A 24,000-nucleotide genomic window follows, 5' to 3' on the forward strand; every position below is an offset into this window, starting at 1 on the left:
AGAATCGAGAACTACCACTACAGCCTCCAGCCGGTACAGTCACACCAGTAATCACTCAAGCACCTCCAACAATTCACTCCATGCTATGACTCTCTCAGTCAAGGAGCCTTCCCTTATAGTCTACCTGCAAACACCTTCACTAACAAGCATCCTCCCTTCACTCCCACACTGTCCTCCACTACATTCGTCCCTTCCCCTCTCTGCCCTAAACTCAGACAGATAACATACTAAGAGTACAAACTCCAACGAGTAGAAATGACAGGAGAATGAGCGTGTGGGTTTACGAATGCTGATGTTGTTGCCCAAGAAAGTTGAACCTGGAAAAAGGTACTGTAGAGAGGGAGAAGAAAACACGTGGGAATGATAAGGAATATCGCATTCCCGGAGGAATACCAAAACGAGGACAGAGTGGCGTGAGGAGGGATAGAAAGGCCACTAGACATGATAAATGAACAGAGTTTTGTGGAGTCGAAACTCTCCAGATATTTCTGGTATACAGTGAGGATTGCCTGGAGTGAAGACCTTCAAAGTGTGTAGCAATAATAATATTGTGTTGTGTATTACTGTTACAGTAATACACAGCAAAATAATAGAAGTCGGCGGCAGGAGCAAGTTGTCAACAACAGGTCCTGAAAGAATTTATCAGGAATTAAAGCGAGCGACATATATATATATATATATATATATATATATATATATATATATATATATATATATATATATATATATATATATATATATATATATATATATATAGAGAGAGAGAGAGAGAGAGAGAGAGAGAGAGAGAGAGAGAGGGAGAGAAACCACTCTGTAATACAGTGAAGTTTCCGAGTACAGAGTATGTCTAACAGGAATATATGCACTGAAGACAATGGGCTGAGCACCGGGCAGTGGTCAGCAGTACGGAAGGTATAAGTAATGTAGACACAACTGGAAAATTTTATGAGGTAGAATGAGAATAAGAGGAGATAAACACACACACACACACACACACACACACACACACACACACACACACACACACACACACACACACACACACACACACACACACACACACACACACACTTACACACACACACACACACACACACACACACACACATACACACACACACACACACACACACACACACACACACACACACACACACACACACACACACACACACACACACACACACACACACACACACACACACACACACACACACACACACACACACACACACACACACACACACACACACACACACACACACACACACACACACACACACACACACACACACACACACACACACACACACACACACACACACACACACACACACACACACACACACACACACACACACACACACACACACACACAGACACACACACACACACACACACACATACACACACACACACACACACACACACACACACACACACACACACACACACACACACACACACACACACACACACACACACACACACACACACACACACACACACACACACACACACACACACACACACACACACACACACACACACACACACACACACACACACACACACACACACACACACACACACACACACACACACACACACACACACACACACACACACACACACACACACACACACACACACACACACACACACACACACACACACACACACACACACACACACACACACACACACACACACACACACACACACACACACACACACACACACACACACACACATACATACACACACACACACACATACACACACACACACACACACACACACACACACACACACACACACACACACACACACACACACACATACACACACACACATACATACCCAGGAACGATTGATTTCCACCGAGAACTGAGCCAGTATTGCATATGCAAATCAGGACTCTGTCTTAGGAACTTACCACCTCGTGTTTCACTTGTTCACCATCACTCTGCACTGCACCAGCACATCATTTATGTCAACATCTGCCTTCCATAACACTTACTGGTTTTTCACGGGGACAAACACTTACTCAGGGTTTTCAGATTGTCTGGTCAGGTGTACATTCTGAGTGTAGGAAACACATCAGGGATATCTTAACTGCCACCCACAATAGATCTCTTGATCAAAGACCAAGACGTTTATCTGTAGACACACACACACTGTTTATTGAGGTGAAAAAGTACAGTGAATCCCATATAGAACTTTCTCAAATAATAATAATAATAATAATAATAATAATAATAATAATAATAATAATAATAATAATAATAATAATAATAATATTATTATTATTATTATTATTATTATTATATTATTATTATTAATATTATTATTATTATTATTATTATTATTATTATTATTATTATTATTATTATTATTATTATTATTATTATTAATATTATTATTATTATTGATGTTATCGTAGTCGTTATTATTGTTATTACTGTTGTTGTTATCGTTGTTTGTTGTTTTATTTCCGGGAAAGCACTAAAGTCGTAAGGTAAATAATCCCTTTTGATCCGAGAAAAGGCTGGCTCCAAACACCTCGGATCGAGAGCCTTCCCCTCACCCCCCTCTGATAGTAACCACCATCATAAGCTAACTAACCGACTATTAACGTCAATAAACTAGCGAGATAGAAGATGGTAGTGTTTGGGGCAGGAAGGCGAGGCGGGAGAAGACATATAGGAGCGTAAATCTCGGTAAATGCTATAGATTTATCGACGCTAAGAGGCGTGAGTTATGTGCCCAGTCCAGCAGGAACTGGCGTCACTGTGGCATCAGCAGGAACAACCAAGTTGTGACTGCTGGCAACATGTATGGAAAAAAATATAAATTATTTATAATAACCTTAATTTTTAAAGGGGCGAAGAGGTAAGCCAGTGGAAGGCTTCGGTCAGATGACCGAAAGCTCCAGATGCCGGTCATCATATAAGACCCACGTCAGGAAACACTTGCCCTGTTTCCTACATTTCTATAAATATTTATATAAATCGTCGAATGTACCAGATTTTAAGACGGGGAAGTGAAATTTTAAATAAATCTCGTAAATTAGGACACAAGACATGTGCTAGTCAGAAGGAGAAGCAGACATGTTCTTGGTTGCCACTGAGAGCCACACGCCGATTCAAGATTTATTTGCTTCATTAAGGCAGGCAGGTCAAGACTTGGAGTGGAGGCGAGAGCAGCAGCATCCCTTATGCTTAAGATGAGAGGCTGCAGGCGTAACTTAGTGATGGATACTGCAGGGGAGAGGATACACAAGTAACATAGTGAAGGGGATACTGCAGATGAGAGGATACACAAGTAACGTAGTGAGAGATGCTGGCCAGGAGGGCCCAGATGAGAGACGGGAGGTGAGAGACATCTTGAGACCGTAGACTGGGTAGTCATGAATACCAGATGATGGACCAGGTTGAGTCTCTCTCTCTCTCTCTCTCTCTCTCTCTCTCTCTCTCTCTCTCTCTCTCTCTCTCTCTCTCTCTCTCTCTCTCTCTCTCTCTCTCTCTCTTTCATTATACCTATCCCTTCTTCTCCATTTATTATCGCTACTAAATCACATATAGAGAAGATGGAGCAAAACAAAATGACTTCGAGAGTGTATAAATCTGTAGTGGAGGGAAGGCAGAGTAGAGATCGGCCTAGGAAAGGTTGGAGGGAGGGGGTAAAGGAGGTTTTGTGTGCGAGGGGCTTGGACTTCCAGCAAAGGTGCGTGGGCGTGTTAGATAGAAGTGAATGGAGACAAATGGTTTTTAGGACTTGACGTGCTATTGGAGTGTGAGCAATGTGATATTTATGAAGGGATTCAGGGAAACCGGCAGGCCGGACTTGAGTCCTGGAGATGGGAAGTACAGTGCCTGCACTCTGAAGGAGGGGTGTTAATGTTGTAGTTATATAACTGTAGTGTAAGCGCATCTCTGGCAAGACAGTTCTGGAGTGAATGATGGTGAAAGTTTTTCTTCATTAGGCCGCCCTGCCTTGGTGAGAAACGGCCGATGTGTTAATAAAAATAAATAAATAAATAAATAAATAAATAAATAAATAAATATATATATATATATATATATATATATATATATATATATATATATATATCTATATATATATATATATATATATATATATATATATAAAATTCCCTTCCCTTTCAGTATTTAGTACGTCGTTATCATGTCTCTCCTGATCATCCAGTCCTCTAATGTCAACAGGTTAGGATCTATAGTGTTTCCTCATAGCTTCAGTACTAGTCTCGATGCAAACCTCTACACATTTCCAAACTTCTCGACATGCTTGGTCAGGAGTGGGTTACACACTGGTACTGCATACTTCAAGATGGCCCTGACATATGTCGTGAATGATTCCTAGTTGAGATTCCTGAAAGTTACCTACGATTTGGCAGACACGCGAGACTGTGATCACCCTGAGGCCCTTCTCCTTGACTAAGGTTTGCAGCTCTAGCTGCCCACCCCCCTCCCGGCAATCCTCGAGCCTGTACTCCGTTTCCGATCTTCTTTGCCCTTCCTCGACTTTCATAAAGTTACATCCGCCGGGGTTAAGTTTTGATAGACACTTGTCAGGCCAGTCCTACCGCTTGTGTGCGCATGTTCGTGTGTGTGTCTACCTGCGTGTGCTCGCGAGCACATCTGTCATTGTCTGTGCGTGTGTGTTCATGCACAAGTGCATGAGCAGGGCGTGTGCCTGTGAGAGTTAGTGGAGTAAGCAAGAAAAGCGTTATCATAACAAATCTCTCTGGCAGATCCAGTAAAGAGAAGCAACAAGAATATTGCAGCCATAAAGTCTGCTACAGAATTATCCTTTCCGCCCGCCAGAGGGACCGTTTATATGTCTTAGTTCCAGCACCAACACTGTGTGCAAGCACCAACACTGTGTGCAAGCACCAACACTGTGTGCAAGCACCAACACTGTGTGCAAGCACCGACACTGTGTGCAAGCACCAACACTGTGTGCAAGCACCGACACTGTGTGCAAGCACCAACACTGTGTGCAAGCACCAACACTGTGTGCAAGCACCAACACTGTGTGCAAGCACCAACACTGTGTGCAAGCACCAACACTGTGTGCAAGCACCAACACTGTGTGCAAGCACCAACACTGTGTGCAAGCACCAACACTGTGTGCAAGCACCAACACTGTGTGCAAGCACCAACACTGTGTGCAAGCACCGACACTGTGTGCAAGCACCAACACTGTGTGCAAGCACCAACACTGTGTGCAAGCACCGACACTGTGTGCAAGCACCAACACTGTGTGCAAGCACCAACACTGTGTGCAAGCACCAACACTGTGTGCAAGCACCAACACTGTGTGCAAGCACCAACACTGTGTGCAAGCACCAACACTGTGTGCAAGCAACAACACTGTGTGCAAGCACCAACACTGTGTGCAAGCACCAACACTGTGTGCAAGCACCAACACTGTGTGCAAGCACCAACACTGTGTGCAAGCACCAACACTGTGTGCAAGCACTAACACTGTGTGCAAGCACCAACACTGTGTGCAAGCACCAACACTGTGTGCAAGCACCAACACTGTGTGCAAGCACCAACACTGTGTGCAAGCACCAACACTGTGTGCAAGCACCGACACTGTGTGCAAGCAACAACACTGTGTGCAAGCACCAACACTGTGTGCAAGCACCAACACTGTGTGCAAGCACCAACACTGTGTGCAAGCACCAACACTGTGTGCAAGCACCAACACTGTGTGCAAGCAACAACACTGTGTGCAAGCACCAACACTGTGTGCAAGCACCAACACTGTGTGCAAGCACCAACACTGTGTGCAAGCACCAACACTGTGTGCAAGCACCAACACTGTGTGCAAGCAACAACACTGTGTGTAAGCACCAACACTGTGTGCAAGCACCAACACTGTGTGCAAGCACCAACACTGTGTGCAAGCACCAACACTGTGTGCAAGCAACAACACTGTGTGCAAGCACCAACACTGTGTGCAAGCACCAACACTGTGTGCAAGCAACAACACTGTGTGCAAGCACCAACGCTGTGTGCAAGCAACAACACTATGTGCAAGCACCAACACTGTGTGCAAGCAACAACACTGTGTGCAAGCACCAACATTGTGTGCAAGCACCAACACTGTGTGCAAGCACCAACACTGTGTGAAAGCACCAACACTGTGTGCAAGCACCAACATTGTGTGCAAACACCAACACTGTGTGAAAGCACCAACACTGAGTTCAAGCACCAACACTGTGTGCAAGCAACAACACTGTGTGCAAGCAACAACACTGTGTGTAAGCAACAGCACTGTGTGCAAGCAACAACATTGTGTGCAAGCAACAACATTGTGTGCAAGCAACAACACTGTGTGCAAGCACCAACACTGAGCGCAAGCACCAACACTGTGTGCAAGCAACAACACTGTGTGCAAGCACCAACACTGAGCGCAAGCACCAACACTGTGTGCAAGCAACAACACTGTGTGCAAGCAACAACACTGTGTGTAAGCAACAACACTGTGTGCAAGCAACAACACTGTGTGCAAGCAACAACACTGTGTGTAAGCAACAACACTGTGTGAAAGCACCAACACTGTGTGCAAGCACCAACACTGTGTGCAAGCACCAACACTGTGTGCAAGCAACATCACTGTGTGCAAGCAACAACACTGTGTGCAAGCACCAACACTGTGTGCAAGCAACAACACTGTGTGCAAGCACCAGCACTATGTACAAGCACCAACATTGTGTGCAAACACCAACACTGTGTGCAAACACCAACACTGTGTGCAAACACCAACACTGTGTGCAAGCAACAACACTGTGTGCAAGCACCAACACTATGTGCAAGCACCAACACTGTGTGCAAGCACCAACACTGAGTGCAAGCACCAACACTGAGTGCAAGCACCAACACTGAGTGTAAGCATCAACACTGTGTGCAAGCACCAACACTGAGTGCAAACACCAACACTGACTGCCAGCACCAACACTGACCACCAGCACCAACACTGACCACCAGCACCAACACTGACCACCAGCACCAACACTGACCACCAGCACCAACACTGACCACCAGCACCAACACTGACCACCAGCACCAACACTGACCACCAGCACCAACACTGACCACCAGCACCAACACTGACCACCAGCACCAACACTGACCACCAGCACCAACACTGACCACCAGCACCAACACTGACCACCAGCACCAACACTGACCACCAGCACCAACACTGACCACCAGCACCAACACTGAGAGTTTCAGAAGACAATTTGAGCAGATTTATGTTGGGCTAAATTCTTAATGGAGGGACGAGATTGTTGTTGTCGTTGTTGTTAGTATCGTTATTGTCGTTGGTGGTGGTGGTTCTAGAAGTGCTTGTGTTTGTCGTGTTAACCCCACCACCACAACTAAACCACTAAGATCCCCTTCCCCTTACCTTGTGTTGCAGACGTCCGTAGATGGGAATGTCACTACCAGCACCCTGGTCTTCACGCCCACGCCTGAAGACAATATGTCCTTTCTTCGCTGTGTGGCCGAGACTAGATCAGTCCACTCCACCATGGAAGACATCTGGAACCTCACTGTACATTGTAAGTAAGCCTCCTCACCATTCCTTGTACTAGCCTATTCCTCCATTTTAAGTAGCATAGATACATATATATATATATACGTATATATATATATATATATATATATATATATATATATATATATATATATATATATATATATATATATATATATATATGAGTAGTGGGGGTTGAAGAGGGTTTGAATAGTTTTAAAATGCAGTATTAGAATGTGGGGCAGAAGTTTGTGGTTATAGGAGGGTGGGTGCAGGAGGAAAGGGAAGTGATTGGTGGAATGAGGAAGTAAAGGGTGTGATAAAAGAGAAAAAGGTAGCTTATGAGAGGTTTTTACAAAGCAGAAGTGTTATAAGAAGAGTAGAGTATATGGAGAGTAAAAGAAAGGTAAAGAGAGTGGTGAGAGAGTGCAAAAGGAGAGCAGATGATAGAGTGGGAGAGGCACTGTCAAGAAATTTTAATGAAAATAAGAAAAAAAATGGAGTGAGTTAAACAAGTTAAGAAAGCCAAGAGAACGAATGGATTTGTCAGTTAAAAACAGAGTAGGGGAGTTAGTAGATGGGGAGATGGAGGTCTTGGGTAGATGGCGTGAATATTTTGAGGAACTTTTAAATGTCGGCGAAGAAAGGGAAGCGGTAATTTCATGCACTGGCCAGGGAGATATACCATCTTTTAGGAGTGAAGAAGAACAGGATGTGAGTGTGGGGGGAGGTGCGTGAGGCATTACGTAAAATGAAAGGGGGTAAAGCAGCTAGAACTGACGGGATCATGACAGAAATGTTAAAAGCAGGGGGGGATATAGTGTTGGAGTGGTTGGTACTTTTGTTTAATAAATGTATGAAAGAGGGGAAGGTACATAGGGATTGGCGGAGAGCATGCATAGTCTCTTTATATAAAGGGAAAGGGGACAAGAGAGATTGTAAAAATTATAGAGGAATAAGTTCACTGAGTATACCAGGAAAAGTGTACGGTAGGGTTATGATTGAAAGAATTAGAGGTAAGACAGAATTTAGGATTGCGGATGAGCAAGGAGGTTTTAGAGTGGGTAGGGGATATATATATATAATATATATATATATATATATATATATATATATATATATATATATATATATATATATATATATATATATATATATATATATATATATTTGAGGTAGTAGGTTGGTAGACAGCAACCACCCAGGGAAGTACTACCGTCCTGCCAGATGACTGTGAAACAAAAACCTGTAACTGTTTTGCATGATGGTAGGATTGCTGGTTTTCTTTTTCTGTCTCATAAACACGCTAGATAACAGGGATATCTTGCTACTCCTACTTACACTTTGGTCACATTTCACAGACACGCACATGCATATATATATATACATACATCTAGGTTTTTCTCCTTATTCTAAATAGCTCTTGTTCTTTTTTATTTCTTCTATTGTCCATGGGGAAGTGGAAAAGAATCTTTCCTCCGTAAGCCATGCGTGTCGTATGAGGCGACTAAAATGCCGGGAGCAATGGGCTAGTAACCCCTTCTCCTGTATACATTTACTAAAAAAGAGAAGAAGAAAAACTTTATAAAACTGGGTTGTTTAAATGTGCGTGGATGTAGTGCGGATGACAAGAAACAGATGATTGCTGATGTTATGAATGAAAAGAAGTTGGATGTCCTGGCTCTAAGCGAAACAAAGCTGAAGGGGGTAGGAGAGTTTCAGTGGGGGGAAATAAATGGGATTAAATCTGGAGTATCTGAGAGAGTTAGAGCAAAGGAAGGGGTAGCAGTAATGTTAAATGATCAGTTATGGAAGGAGAAAAGAGAATATGAATGTGTAAATTCGAGAATTATGTGGATTAAAGTAAAGGTTGGATGCGAGAAGTGGGTCATAATAAGCGTGTATGCACCTGGAGAAGAGAGGAATGCAGAGGAGAGAGAGAGATTTTGGGAGATGTTAAGTGAATGTATAGGAGCCTTTGAACCAAGTGAGAGAGTAATTGTGGTAGGGGACCTGAATGCTAAAGTAGGAGAAACTTTTAGAGAGGGTGTGGTAGGTAAGTTTGGGGTGCCAGGTGTAAATGATAATGGGAGCCCTTTGATTGAACTTTGTATAGAAAGGGGTTTAGTTATAGGTAATACATATTTTAAGAAAAAGAGGATAAATAAGTATACACGATATGATGTAGGGCGAAATGACAGTAGTTTGTTGGATTATGTATTAGTAGATAAAAGACTGTTGAGTAGACTTCAGGATGTACATGTTTATCGAGGGGCCACAGATATATCAGATCACTTTCTAGTTGTAGCTACACTGAGAGTAAAAGGTAGATGGGATACAAGGAGAATAGAAGCATCAGGGAAGAGAGAGGTGAAGGTTTATAAACTAAAAGAGGAGGCAGTTAGGGTAAGATATAAACAGCTATTGGAGGATAGATGGGCTAATGAGAGCATAGGCAATGGGGTCGAAGAGGAATGGGGTAGGTTTAAAAATGTAGTGTTAGAGTGTTCAGCAGAAGTTTGTGGTTACAGGAAAGTGGGTGCAGGAGGGAAGAGGAGCGATTGGTGGAATGATGATGTAAAGAGAGTAGTAAGGGAGAAAAAGTTAGCATATGAGAAGTTTTTACAAAGTAGAAGTGATGCAAGGAGGGAAGAGTATATGGAGAAAAAGAGAGAGGTTAAGAGAGTGGTGAAGCAATGTAAAAAGAGAGCAAATGAGAGAGTGGGTGAGCTGTTATCAACAAATTTTGTTGAAAATAAGAAAAAGTTTTGGAGTGAGATTAACAAGTTAAGGAAGCCTAGAGAACAAATGGATTTGTCAGTTAAAAATAGGAGAGGAGAGTTATTAAATGGAGAGTTAGAGGTATTGGGAAGATGGAGGGAATATTTTGAGGAATTGTTAAATGTTGATGAAGATAGGGAAGCTGTGATTTCGTGTATAGGGCAAGGAGGAATAACATCTTGTAGGAGTGAGGAAGAGCCAGTTGTGAGTGTGGGGGAAGTTCGTGAGGCAGTAGGTAAAATGAAAGGGGGTAAGGCAGCCGGGATTGATGGGATAAAGATAGAAATGTTAAAAGCAGGTGGGGATATAGTTTTGGAGTGGTTGGTGCAATTATTTAATAAATGTATGGAAGAGGGTAAGGTACCTAGGGATTGGCAGAGAGCATGCATAGTTCCTTTGTATAAAGGCAAAGGGGATAAAAGAGAGTGCAAAAATTATAGGGGGATAAGTCTGTTGAGTGTACCTGGTAAAGTGTATGGTAGAGTTATAATTGAAAGAATTAAGAGTAAGACGGAGAATAGGATAGCAGATGAACAAGGAGGCTTTAGGAAAGGTAGGGGGTGTGTGGACCAGGTGTTTACAGTGAAACATATAAGTGAACAGTATTTAGATAAGGCTAAAGAGGTCTTTGTGGCATTTATGGATTTGGAAAAGGCGTATGACAGGGTGGATAGGGGGGCAATGTGGCAGATGTTGCAAGTGTATGGTGTAGGAGGTAGGTTACTGAAAGCAGTGAAGAGTTTTTACGAGGATAGTGAGGCTCAAGTTAGAGTATGTAGAAAAGAGGGAAATTTTTTCCCAGTAAAAGTAGGCCTTAGACAAGGATGTGTGATGTCACCGTGGTTGTTTAATATATTTATAGATGGGGTTGTAAGAGAAGTAAATGCGAGGGTCTTGGCAAGAGGCGTGGAGTTAAAAGATAAAGAATCACACACAGGGTGGGAGTTGTCACAGCTGCACTTTGCTGATGACACTGTGCTCTTGGGAGATTCTGAAGAGAAGCTGCAGAGATTGGTGGATGAATTTGGTAGGGTGTGCAAAAGAAGAAAATTAAAGGTGAATACAGGAAAGAGTAAGGTTATGAGGATAACAAAAAGATTAGGTGATGAAAGATTGAATATCAGATTGGAGGGAGAGAGTATGGAGGAGGTGAACGTATTCAGATATTTGGGAGTGGACGTGTCAGCGGATGGGTCTATGAAAGATGAGGTGAATCATAGAATTGATGAGGGAAAAAGAGTGAGTGGTGCACTTAGGAGTCTGTGGAGACAGAGAACTTTGTCCTTGGAGGCAAAGAGGGGAATGTATGAGAGTATAGTTTTACCAACGCTCTTATATGGGTGTGAAGCATGGGTGATGAATGTTGCAGCGAGGAGAAGGCTGGAGGCAGTGGAGATGTCATGTCTGAGGGCAATGTGTGGTGTGAATATAATGCAGAGAATTCGTAGTTTGGAAGTTAGGAGGAGGTGCGGGATTACCAAAACTGTTGTCCAGAGGGCTGAGGAAGGGTTGTTGAGGTGGTTCGGACATGTAGAGAGAATGGAGCGAAACAGAATAACTTCAAGAGTGTATCAGTCTGTAGTGGAAGGAAGGCGGGGTAGGGGTCGGCCTAGGAAGGGTTGGAGGGAGGGGGTAAAGGAGGTTTTGTGTGCGAGGGGCTTGGACTTCCAGCAGGCATGCGTGAGCGTGTTTGATAGGAGTGAATGGAGACAAATGGTTTTTAATACTTGACGTGCTGTTGGAGTGTGAGCAAAGTAACATTTATGAAGGGATTCAGGGAAACCGGCAGGCCGGACTTGAGTCCTGGAGATGGGAAGTACAGTGCCTGCACTCTGAAGGAGGGGTGTTAATGTTGCAGTTTAAAAACTGTAGTGTAAAGCACCCTTCTGGCAAGACAGTGATGGAGTGAATGATGGTGAAAGTTTTTCTTTTTCGGGCCACCCTGCCTTGGTGGGAATCGGCCAGTGTGATAATAATAAAATATATATATATATATATATATATATACTTAGAATTTACTATAATTTTTATATGCCCTGGATGAGAATTAACATACGCTTGACCGGTGGTGAATAGGTGACATACAACCTCAATGACCCTCGCATAGTCGATAGGCTTTAAACCCCGTTAACTAAGCAAGCCAACAGTTCACAAAGACAAGTTCCCAAACTCAAGAGTTGTATCTCTAACGCAGCTAATCTTTCATAGCAAATCCCTTTCTCCTTGATGATTCTGAGAGCCTGATAATGTATCCAGGCTTTGAGTTATTAAGGTAGTAAGTCTGTATGATGATAGTTTAAGCTTCGTAATAACTTGTGTCTTTAATATCTAATGATATTATATATTTATAATCTGTGATCTGATAATAACAACTTGTCAGAGAGCTAATTCTGACGACGCTACCACTGGTAGGATGAGCTGCTGGCGCTCATTACTGCTACAACTCACAGGATGAGCTGTGGGTGCACGATAAACTACAGCTAACAGCATGACTTGTGGGTGCACAATAAACTATAAGTCACAGGATTAGTTGTGGGTACACAAACTACAGCTAACAGCATGACTTGTGGGTGCACAATAAACTATAAGTCACAGGATTAGTTGTGGGTACACAAACTACAGCTAACAGCATGACTTGTGGGTGCACAATAAACTATAAGTCACAGGATTAGTTGTGGGTACACAAACTACAGCTAACAGCATGAGCTGTTGGGACACATGCACTCACAGCTCACAGGATGAGCTGTGAGTACACAAGAAACATACCCGTTTCTTCTACAACCTCTGAGACACAGTGCCTCATACACGGTAGACAAACTACCTGTCTACCTCTCCTGTCTACAGAAACTGCAGTCGCCTCTGCATTCGACTGAGGAATCCCGCTATGCAGGCGAAACATGCAGTCATTAAAGATACACAAGTGTTTCACATGTGTCTTAGTCATTAAATAATTTCTCTTCTGAGGGCTAATGTGAAGCGACTCTTAATTAGATTTCAAACCTATCGACCGCACGATGCTCGTTAGGGCGGCGAGTTAGCTGACAAATGATATCAAGAATAATCTTGAAGAATGTTGATTAGATAACTCATCAGTGTATATTCACGAATATGTATATATATATATATATATATATACTCTCGGTATATATACTCTCCATGAGTAATAATAATTGTTATTATTAATTTCAGAGTTTATACTTTATTACAGCTTTTAGTTCGAGTCAGGATTTATTTAGTTGTATGTTACGTTTATTTTTATTTAAGTATATTTGTTACTGCGTTACCGATGGATTATTTGTAGGGATGCGCTAAACCCGTAGGCGTCACGCAGGTCGTGGGGAAATAGGAAGTCATGAGATACGATCCAAGGGGGGGGAAGAAGTAGCCTAAATTCCTCAGATCACGATCCCTTCCCCAGGAAACACCATAGAGGGTTGGAATATATTCAGTTTACGGGAGATATACAAGTACATCATTTTCCCAGTACCCCCCCTCCAGGGACTGTCTGCCCCTGTGGGTTTAGCAAGGAGCCCAACGAATTTAGTAATAATTGTGTTAATTTCGTCGCAGATCTGCCCACAGCATCCGCCAACTTCGGTTCGTCTCTGGACTCCAGTAATATCAAAGAGGGAGACGACGTGTACTTCGAGTGTGAGATCGAGGCTAATCCCAGAGTCTCCCACGTCTCCTGGAGACACAACGTGAGTTGTTGTAGTTGTGGTGGTGGTAGTTGTGGTGGCAGTGATGGTGGTGGTAGTTGTGATGGCAGTGATGGTGGTGGTAGTGCTGATGTGCTCTTGTGAAAGACTGTGTTGCTGCGTAGTTCGCGTGTGAGATCGAGGCTAAACCCCGAGTCTGCCATGTCTCCTGGAGTGGCGATGGTGGTGATTGCCGTTGTACTCTTGTGAGTGCTGTGTTGTCGTGCACTGTAACTCGTTTTATGACTTTTATTGAGACTTTGAACTTGTTTGTATTTGTGAGTTTGAAGCTGTATTATGACTCTGAACTTTTATGACCTATATTATGACATGTACCCCTCGCCCTGGCTACAGAACGAGGTGCTGGTACACAACGTTACCAGCGGAGTGATCATCAGCAACCAGAGCTTGGTGCTCCAGCGTGTGGTGAGGGCTCACGCTGGCAGGTACTCTTGTCACGCCCATAATGTTGTGGGAGACGCCAGCTCTAACTTTCTCAGACTTGATGTGAAATGTAAGTATAGTAGTGTGTGTTGTTAGTAGTAGTAGTAGTAGTAGTAGTACATAAGAATGTAAGAATGGAGGAACACAGCAGCAGGCCTTCTGGCCCATACAAGGCAGGTCCTTATCAAGACAATCCATGTATTTTTCCATCATTTTCCCAAGCGTTAGGACGTGTATCCTTAAGACACCTGCTCTCTATGTTCACCTTTCAATAAAACAAGTACCTGGGTGTTAGTCGACTAGTGAGGGTCGAATCCTGGAGACAAAATTCACATAATTTACCCGAAATGCTCTACAAAATAAGGAGCTTTCTATATAGTACTATGTCATTGTCAACTAGGCCAGTATACCTTGTACATATACATATAGAATAAAGATTATTATTATTATTATTATTATTATTATTATTATTATTATTATTATTATTATTATTATTATTATTATTATTATTATTGATGCTACACAGGAATTTGCTTCTGTACTCCAGACACCAATCAAACCCAGCCTCCCATTCATATATTTGTCCAAACTCTTTTTAAAGCTACCCAACCTGTATGACCCTACTCGGAAGATTGTTCCACACATCTGCAGTAATATTAGCAGTAATAACAGCAGTAGCAATAGTAATAGCAGTGGTAGCAGCAGCTGCAGTAATAATATTACCAATAACACTAGTAAGAGAATAGTACTTTAAGGAGTAGTTTCGTTCATTCACACAAAGGTAAAAATCACTGAGAAATAACTACCTACAATACCCCTGAACTACAAAAAAAAATCTTACATAGCATCATACTCTCCCTACTCATGTATACGCCCATTCATAATGAATACAAAAAGAATACATCAGGGGCATACAAGCCGTACTCAGTATCCTAAGAAGGAAGATTTCTTCTGAGTAGTCAATATAGCCCAGTTTGGTATACCGGTACGTGCGTGTTTAGCTTTTAGCGAACGGAGAATCGAGTCTACAGCACTCTTTGCCCCGGGGCAAGAATATAAACTCGGCTGACCGAATGGTTTATTACGTTTAACATGTATCGACTGCACGAGGGAGGTCATGACGACTACATATCCGCCTGTACACCACAATTCACGAATATTTTAACACCTAATGTGTGGATCAAAGTATACCCTCAGTGTATACACACTGAGACATACATCACAGGGTGTATATATGCTGAGAGACATATACCTCTCGGTGTATATATGCTGAGAGACATATACCTCTCGGTGTATATATGCTGAGAGACATATACCTCTCGGTGTATATATGCTGAGAGACATATACCTCTCGGTGTATATACAGAGATGCTCCTCTCGGTGTATATACAGAGATATACACCTTAGATGACGTTTCGGTTCTACCTGAACCATTATCAAATTACACCTGAAGCAATTACCTTATCGCGCTGTTTCGCCCTTAATTAAGGGATTAGCTCTACTGGACTAATCCCGTGTGGGGTTAGCACAAAAATAAACAAAAAAATCTGTTAAGGGCCGAACCCACGTGAGTCATTCAGCGCAACACGTGCTGTTGGCTCGATTCTCCGTCTGCTGAGCGCTTCTAATTTGAACTCGCATATTATTCATGGGATTAGCGCAGGAGCTGGATACTCTGACAGAAGCACTCGGTGAGGAAATCTCTCCTGACGATGGAACTTCCTCGGGCAGGACGAGCAGGTGGTAATGATGGTGTTTGACTCGTCAGAAGGAGAAATGTAACCAAACACTTCCTCCTGACGCGGGTGTCAGCCGTGGAGATGTATTCACATGGGCCATCCTGCTGGAGGTAAGGATGCTACTCAACACTCACAAAAAACACACACAGAAGGCATGCAGCTCAGGCAGGAGAGAGAAACACTGGACGTGGTGCGGGGTGGACCACTAGCGTCTCCCGGCGCGTATGATACTGGGCGGAGGGAGGAAGAGGGGTTGAACGGAGGCAAAGAGGAACAGGAAGGAGGGAGAGAGAGAAAGGGGGGAGCAGGAAGTAGCAAGAGAAAGCGAAAGGAGAAGAGAAAATGAGAGGGAGATACTTGATTGAAGAAAACGTAAAGGAAATAACAAAAAAGCGTGAAAAACAGACTTACGAAATATATATATATATATATATATATATATATATATATATATATATATATATATATATATATATATATATATATATATATATATATATATATATATATGTTAGGTATCTTTATTTCGGAACGTTTCGCCTACACAGTAGGCTTCTTCCGTCGAGTACAGAAAAGTTGATAGAAGCAGAAGAGACTTGAAGACGATGTAATCAGTCCATCACCCTTAAAGTTTTGAGGTGGTCAGTCCCTCAGTCTGGAGAAGAGCATAAAGATACCTAACTGTTGCATATGTGTCTTACCTAACAACTTGTCGGTATTTTATACCATTTTAATGTTCATATATATATATATATATATATATATATATATATATATATATATATATATATATATATATATATAATATATATATATATATATATATATAAAGGAGGGGTTTGGGATATTGGAAGTTTGGAGGGATATGTTGTGTATCTTTATACGTATATGCTTCTAAACTGTTGTATTCTGAGCACCTCTGCAAAAGCAGTCATAATGTGTGAGTGTGGTGAAAGTGTTGAATGATGATGAAAGTATTTTCTTTTTGGGGATTTTCTTTCTTTTTTTTTGGGTCACCCTGCCTCGGTGGGAGACGACCGACTTGTTGAAAAAAAAAAAAAAAAAAAAATATATTATATATATATTATATATATTTATATATATATATATATCTATATATATATATATATATATATATATATATATATATATATATATATATATATATATATATATATATATATATATATATAATATAGGGAGGTACCACCTCTAGAACTGTCATAGGGACCCTCATCCTCAGAGAAAAGAATAAACTCGCTTCAGGGAAAACTCAAGGTTCTCCCTGAAGCTGTTTGAGAATTTTCTGCTACCACCCCCTATATTTCAAGTATGTTTTATTTAAAGACAAAATACCTTGGCCAAATATTCACAAAAATACATACATATATGTATATATATATATATATATATATATATATATATATATATATATATATATATATATATATATATATATATATATATATATATATATATATATATATATATATATATATATACCTTAAAGCAAAAACTAATTAAATCCTCGCCTGGAAACGCAGAACCGTTACATAGCGCAAAGATACAATTACACCGAGATAATTGCAGTTCTTGACATTAATTACTCTAATTACCTTATTAAAATATAACGAAACCTTGTTGACTCATTTCGACAAAAAGGAAAAACTACGTAGTAAGCTGTTTGAAGCACCATTGAGGAGTCCCGATGATGATAGTAATTCGGACAAAAAAGCTTTGGAACGAGAGGACGACACTCATTTGTATAATGTTGAGACCTGGGGGGGGGGGAGGAGATGTTCCATGGTCAGGATGTTGTGAGAATTAGGGTAAGAGGATTGTTACTACCTGTTCTGTTAGCCTACAGGTAGGCTGGTGGCTTGCAGGTAGGATGGTGGCCTTCAGGCAGGGTGGTAGTCTACAGGTAGGCTGGGGGTCGGCAGGCAGGTTGGTATTCTGTAGGTAGGCTGGTAGTCTGAAGGCAGGTTGGTAGTCTGCAGGTAGGCTGATAATCTGTAGGTAAGCTGGTAGTCTACAAGTAAACTGGTGGGAAAATAAAGTCAAGTGTACAACACAGAAAATTTCAATAGATATTTCGCCCACCTGGGGACTTTATCGATCTTGTAAACAACATGCAAAAAAAAAATACACACAGAACATATAGTGAACATAGGTCAGGTGAATTAGGTGGGAGATTAGGGCGGGACAGGTCAGCAGGTGAGTCACCTGTTCATGTGACACCTGATATACACGAGAACAAAGGAATGCTGCGTTAGGCCTACTGGCCCATGCTAGGCAGGTCTAACTTACAGCTTGCGGAGATTGAAGCCACCGGATTCTGCAGTCATGGCTGCCTCGAGACAGTGTCGCTTCTGCACGTCGGGTGGAGAGTCATGTGTGTGTGTATACTGGAAGCAGTGTCAAAGTAGATGAGATTTGTATTTTCCCTCATATATCTCAGGGTTTTAGAGGCCATTACCAATAGGCTAACTGGTCACCCTATTGTTTATGGCCGACGGGTGGATGAAGGCTGCAGCATCACTGAGGAATGGCTACAAGATATTTTTTAATGCTTTGGGTGAAATTTTGGGATAAACACTCTTATTCGTCATACGTTAAGGACGATTCTCGCTCTCGTGGAGACACGAAGCTGCATTTATAGTCGCTTTCCTAGATCAGTATTGTCATAAAGGACAACCTGGCGAATTAGAGAACTTCAGGGTGAAAAATACACGTTTAAAATGAGTCTGAACGTAAACTAAATAAATGTAAGAGATAAATAAAATGAGTCTGAACTTAAAATGAAAAGGCTTTGTTGAAGTCTTTGTGATAATTCCTTCGTCTGTGTTTTTAATTCGGATATATATTTTTTTCTGGCTTTTATATTTTTTATTTTTTTACTGAGTAATGTCACTGGGTCTTGAGTTTAGCAGAGATATTCACATCATCTTTTTATCTCCTTTCACAGCAGCACTTGTGCATACATAACGACTGACGGTAAACTATTGATCAAGGGGAGAGGGAGAGATGAAGGAGGACCCAACTATCGACCATGGGGGGAGGGAGAGATGTAGGAGGGTACAAATATTGATCATGGGGAGAGGAAGAGATGTAGGAAGGTACAACTATTGATCATGGGGAGAGGGAAATGCTTTAGGCAAAAGGATCACTGGTTTGTATAAGCCTGGAGACTTGTCTTCAGGTGTGACGATGTGTTTCCAGTGATACACAGCAGATAAGACACATGTGCAACACTTCGACATCTTTATTTCGCAAACGTTTCGGAAGGTAACAGGAGAACAAGACGGACTTTCAGGACATTTTCTCAGACGTAAGAACATATGAAAGGAGGAACACTGCAGCAGACTTACTGGGCCATACTAGGCAGGTTCTTCACGCCTCTACAGGGCCGCGGTAGCGGGGAAATAAAACACAGGATACATCAGCAATGTGCTGTAGTGGGAACTTCAGTTATGTTTCTGTCATATTCCATCACACCACAAGATGAGTTACATAAATAGCGTTGAAGTCTATCAGCCTGAGCAGGGAACTCCAGTACGGTGATGAGGATATCGTCGAGTACAGGGTGTTTGAAACACCCTGTATTCCAGTAAACGTTCAGCAGCTGTGGCAGCTTCGGAAGTGTCCTTCCAGCAGGACTGGAATTATAGTACTATTCCTTGGATACACAGCCCGCACATAGAAGACAGGAACTTACGACGACGTTTCGGTTTGACTTGGACCATTAACTAGTCATACACTGTGACTAATTAATGGTCCAAGTCGGTCCGAAACGTTATCAGTTTCTGTCTCCTATATGCGGGTTACTTGTGTATTGTTCCAGTCACGGTATTGTGCCTTTTTATTTAATACTTGGGAATTACCTTCTCTCAGGATGACCTACCCAATACACAGTAGAAATAGAATGTTAGCGATCAGAAGATCGAGCCTCCATAACTCCTAGCTAGTTCGCTAGTTAATTCAAAGAAAAAGTTCTCTCATGGTAGGGTATACTTCGTTGACAGATGCCCCAGTGTGTGCGCCTGGGCAGGTCACTACCTACCCCGTGGGACGCAACGAGGACGCGGAGGTGACCTGTTCTGTGCAGGCCAACCCGCTGCAGGCCACCTTCCAGTGGACGTTCAACAACACAGCCGACACCATCGACGTCCCTCAAGGACGCTTCACTTCTTCCAGCAGCCACAGCGTCATCACCTACACCCCGATGACCTCCCTGGACTACGGCACGCTTCTCTGCTGGGCCTCCAACGAGATAGGCACCCAGAGGGAACCCTGCGTCTTCCATATTGTGCCTGCAGGTGAGTTCCAGGTGTTTTGGCTCCCAGGTATTAGTTCCCAGGTGTTAGTTCTCAGATATTAGTTTCCCGGTGTAGTTCCCAGGTGTTAGTTCTCAGGTGTTAGTTCTCAGGTATTAGTTTCCAGGTGTTTTGGTATAAAGGGATACCTATGAATCCTGCTAAACTAGAGAAAGACTTATAATACACCCTGGTATGTCTGACGAAAACTCACATATCTTGGCAGTGCTGTGACACGAAGTTTAGCTGGTTGATTAACTGGGTTTTCCAGCCTATCGTCCACACTAATATCATTAAAGACAACATGTAGCCTATTCCACCACCACCAGAGTGTAATCCCTAAAACAGGGATTAAACTCTGAACATACACATACATACACTGAGACATCCACATCTATGAGTGTTTATCCCGTGACTTTCTGTACGTGATTTATTCACGTAAATTACGTGATTTATTCACCCTGTGGAACCCGGCACGGGTCTAGGTAGCAAGTACTCATAACTTTTAAAAGTCTCTCCATCCTGAAACGAATCTTAACCTTTCGTGGTAATTTCTTGGTATATAGGTATTAGGTTTGTCATGAAAATAGGACAAGTATTTCCTAACGCGGATCTTAGTTATGTAATAACTTGTTTAATGTGCGCCAAGACCGGAGTCCTGACACGGGTCTTAATTTCCAGTCATATAACTTTCAGATAGAAGTATTTATAGTGAGTTCTTAATATAGTGTAAATTTTAAACCAGCGTAAATAATATGCTATTTATAACTTTTACTATTTATTATTATTATTATTATTATTACCATTCATTTTATTTTACATCAACGTCTGTGTCTTGTCAAGACAGGGCGACCCAAAGAAGAAAACGCATTCACCATCATTCATTTTATCACTGTCTTTCCCGCTCCCTCCTCCCGTATGCAGTAATACTGTTATTTCCTGTATTATTACCCCCAATACGCCATTACTATAATATTTCATTAGCTGTTGTATGTAGTTACTGTAACACCTGGGCTAGACCATTTCCTTTCCATCTGAAGCCCTGGTCTGAGACCTGGATCAGGCGGCCACTAACAGGTTATCTCGTGGTCTACAGGAAAGCCGGAGGCGCCAGGTAACTGCACGGTGGGAGGCAGGACACGCACCTCCGTCAGAGTGAAGTGTGTGGCTGGAGGCAGCGGTGGCCTCCTGCAAAGATTTCTGCTGCAGGCTAGGCAACATGACGGTCACCACCTCCTCAACCTCACGGCCTCCTCCCCGGCCTTCCTCGTGAGTTCGTCTCTTTATATCCCCCTCGTTTCTTTGTGGTCAGATTTCCTTCCTCTCGCAAAGCGAAGGACACAGATTCGATCCCAAGCTCATTTTTATTTTGTACTTTGAGAGTTTCTGTGGTAATATATATTTTTTTATGTTCCTCTTCCACTCCATTGAAGTCATTTTTTTCTATAGATACTAATTAAAATTAGATTAAGTTGGGTTAACTTAAATAAATTGTAAAAGTTACTTTAACACGAATAAAAGGCAAAATACAGACAAAAATGTGAGACGCTGTTTCGACCACAGGAGACTCAGAAAGAGTGAACGTAAAAACCCAGACGTTTCGCATTTTAGCTTCACAGTCGATTACCCAACTGTTTGGCGCGACAGAGGTTAGCAAATTGTTGACGTTTGGCCCCAGGGGGTTAGTGTCTTCCCTCGGTAGCAAGTGTCGTCGCCATGATCAAGAATTCAATTGACTGTCGTAGTGCGCAACAACGGTCAGGGGATTAAGGGTTGGACCGCTTAGCATGTCCCTGAAGCCCTGAGAGGCGAGACTAACATTCTACCTCGCGGAAGTCTCAACTCTATGTGCGTCTTTAAACAAAATTTGTCCTTCGACCTTGATTAAAGAGGAACCGTAATTGTTGTAACCCATCTCTCTCTCTCTCTCTCTCTCTCTCTCTCTCTCTCTCTCTCTCTCTCTCTCTCTCTCTCTCTCTCTCTCTCTCTCTCTCTCTCTCTCTCTCTCTCTCTCTCTCTCTCTCCTTACCAGCAGACATTAACTTCCTCCTCAGTGTTGTTGAAAGTGTTGTGGTGCAGCTCACGTCCCACTGACATAAATGGCATCATCTTGGAGCTAGCTGCACCATTAACCTGTCAAGCACCAGTCCTGCCTCAGTCCCTCCGGCAGCAAGCGGCCGCTCAGGCCTGGCCAGTTAGGGGACTAACAGGGCCATTCTTCAGTCGAGTGTGGGTCTGTCATTCGACTGAAGAAGGCTATCGCGCGGGCGAAATGTCTGGCCATTGGAGATAGCCCAAGAGCTGCTGTTACATGTGTCTTATTGACTTATTGTCTTATTCATCGACTGTTTGGTATTGTGTAACATTAGTAAATTGATACGGATCATCATGCAATACATCCGTAGCTATGTTAGTAGGCACCACCGTCTGCAGTAGACTCCACCGTCTACAGTAGACTCCACCGTCTACAGTAGACTCCACCGTCTACAGTAGACTCCACCGTCTACAGTAGACTCCACCGTCTACAGTAGACTCCACCGTCTACAGTAGACTCCACCGTCTACAGCAGACTCCACCGTTTACAGTAGACACCATCTACAGGAGATACCATCATCTACACTGGATACCACCATCTACAGCAGATATCACCATCTACAACAGACACTACCGTCTACAGCAGACACTACCGTCTACAGCAGACACTACCGTCTACAGCAGACACTACCGTCTACAGCAGACACTACCGTCTACAGCAGACACCACCGCCTACAGCAGACACCACCGCCTACAGCAGACACCACCATCTATAGGAGACACCACCGTCTACAGCAGACACCACCATCTATAGCAGACACCACCGTCTTAAACAGACACCGTCTACAGCAGTGCACCCCATACACTGTGTGCACTTCTTCGGGGGAGAGCACACAGAATATCATCCTACTGACCGTCTCACCCTCTCCCCCCAATCATTTTAATACAAGTGAAGCTCTAAACCTATGTGGGCCACTCAGCGCAAGAAGCAGTGCAGGTTCGATCCTCCGTCCGCTGAGTAAGAGAAACACTACTCCAGTAGCCAAGCTCCTTTCCCCCAAGACACACACCCCCACCCCAACCCCCACCATAATCCCCCCCACACACAGAGGCTAATCGATGTGTGGGAATTTGAAGCAGCAGCAGCGACGCCCCACACACTCGCCCTCCCACACACTCGCCCTTCCACACACTCGCCCACCCATACACTCGCCCTCCCACACACTCGCCAACCCACACACTCGCCAACCCACACACTCGCCAACCCACACACTCGCCCTTCCGCACACTCGCCAACCCACACACTCGCCCTTCCACACACTCGCCCACCCACACACACGTTGATGGTGTGGGAGGTAAGCCTCTCCAGTTACATGGAAGGGAAGAGGTTCCTTCAGCCGTATGGGCGAT

The 24,000-nt window shown here is 42.9% G+C and overlaps 1 protein-coding gene across 2 annotated transcripts in view; it reads left to right on the forward strand.

Moving 5' to 3' along the window:
• LOC128700683 (nephrin-like) overlaps positions 1-24,000 on the forward strand; it is a 234,266-nt gene that overhangs the window by 205,016 nt on the left and 5,250 nt on the right. For both annotated transcript variants that reach the window (XM_053793987.2, XM_070097121.1), the window contains 5 exons: positions 7,462-7,603; positions 13,930-14,060; positions 14,412-14,571; positions 20,266-20,559; positions 21,653-21,825. In XM_053793987.2, the coding sequence (XP_053649962.2) occupies positions 7,462-7,603; positions 13,930-14,060; positions 14,412-14,571; positions 20,266-20,559; positions 21,653-21,825 (900 nt within the window). The remainder of the gene's footprint in view (positions 1-7,461; positions 7,604-13,929; positions 14,061-14,411; positions 14,572-20,265; positions 20,560-21,652; positions 21,826-24,000) is intronic.

The sequence above is a fragment of the Cherax quadricarinatus genome, chromosome 56, assembly GCF_038502225.1.
Source record: "Cherax quadricarinatus isolate ZL_2023a chromosome 56, ASM3850222v1, whole genome shotgun sequence".
Lineage (NCBI taxonomy): Eukaryota > Metazoa > Arthropoda > Malacostraca > Decapoda > Parastacidae > Cherax > Cherax quadricarinatus.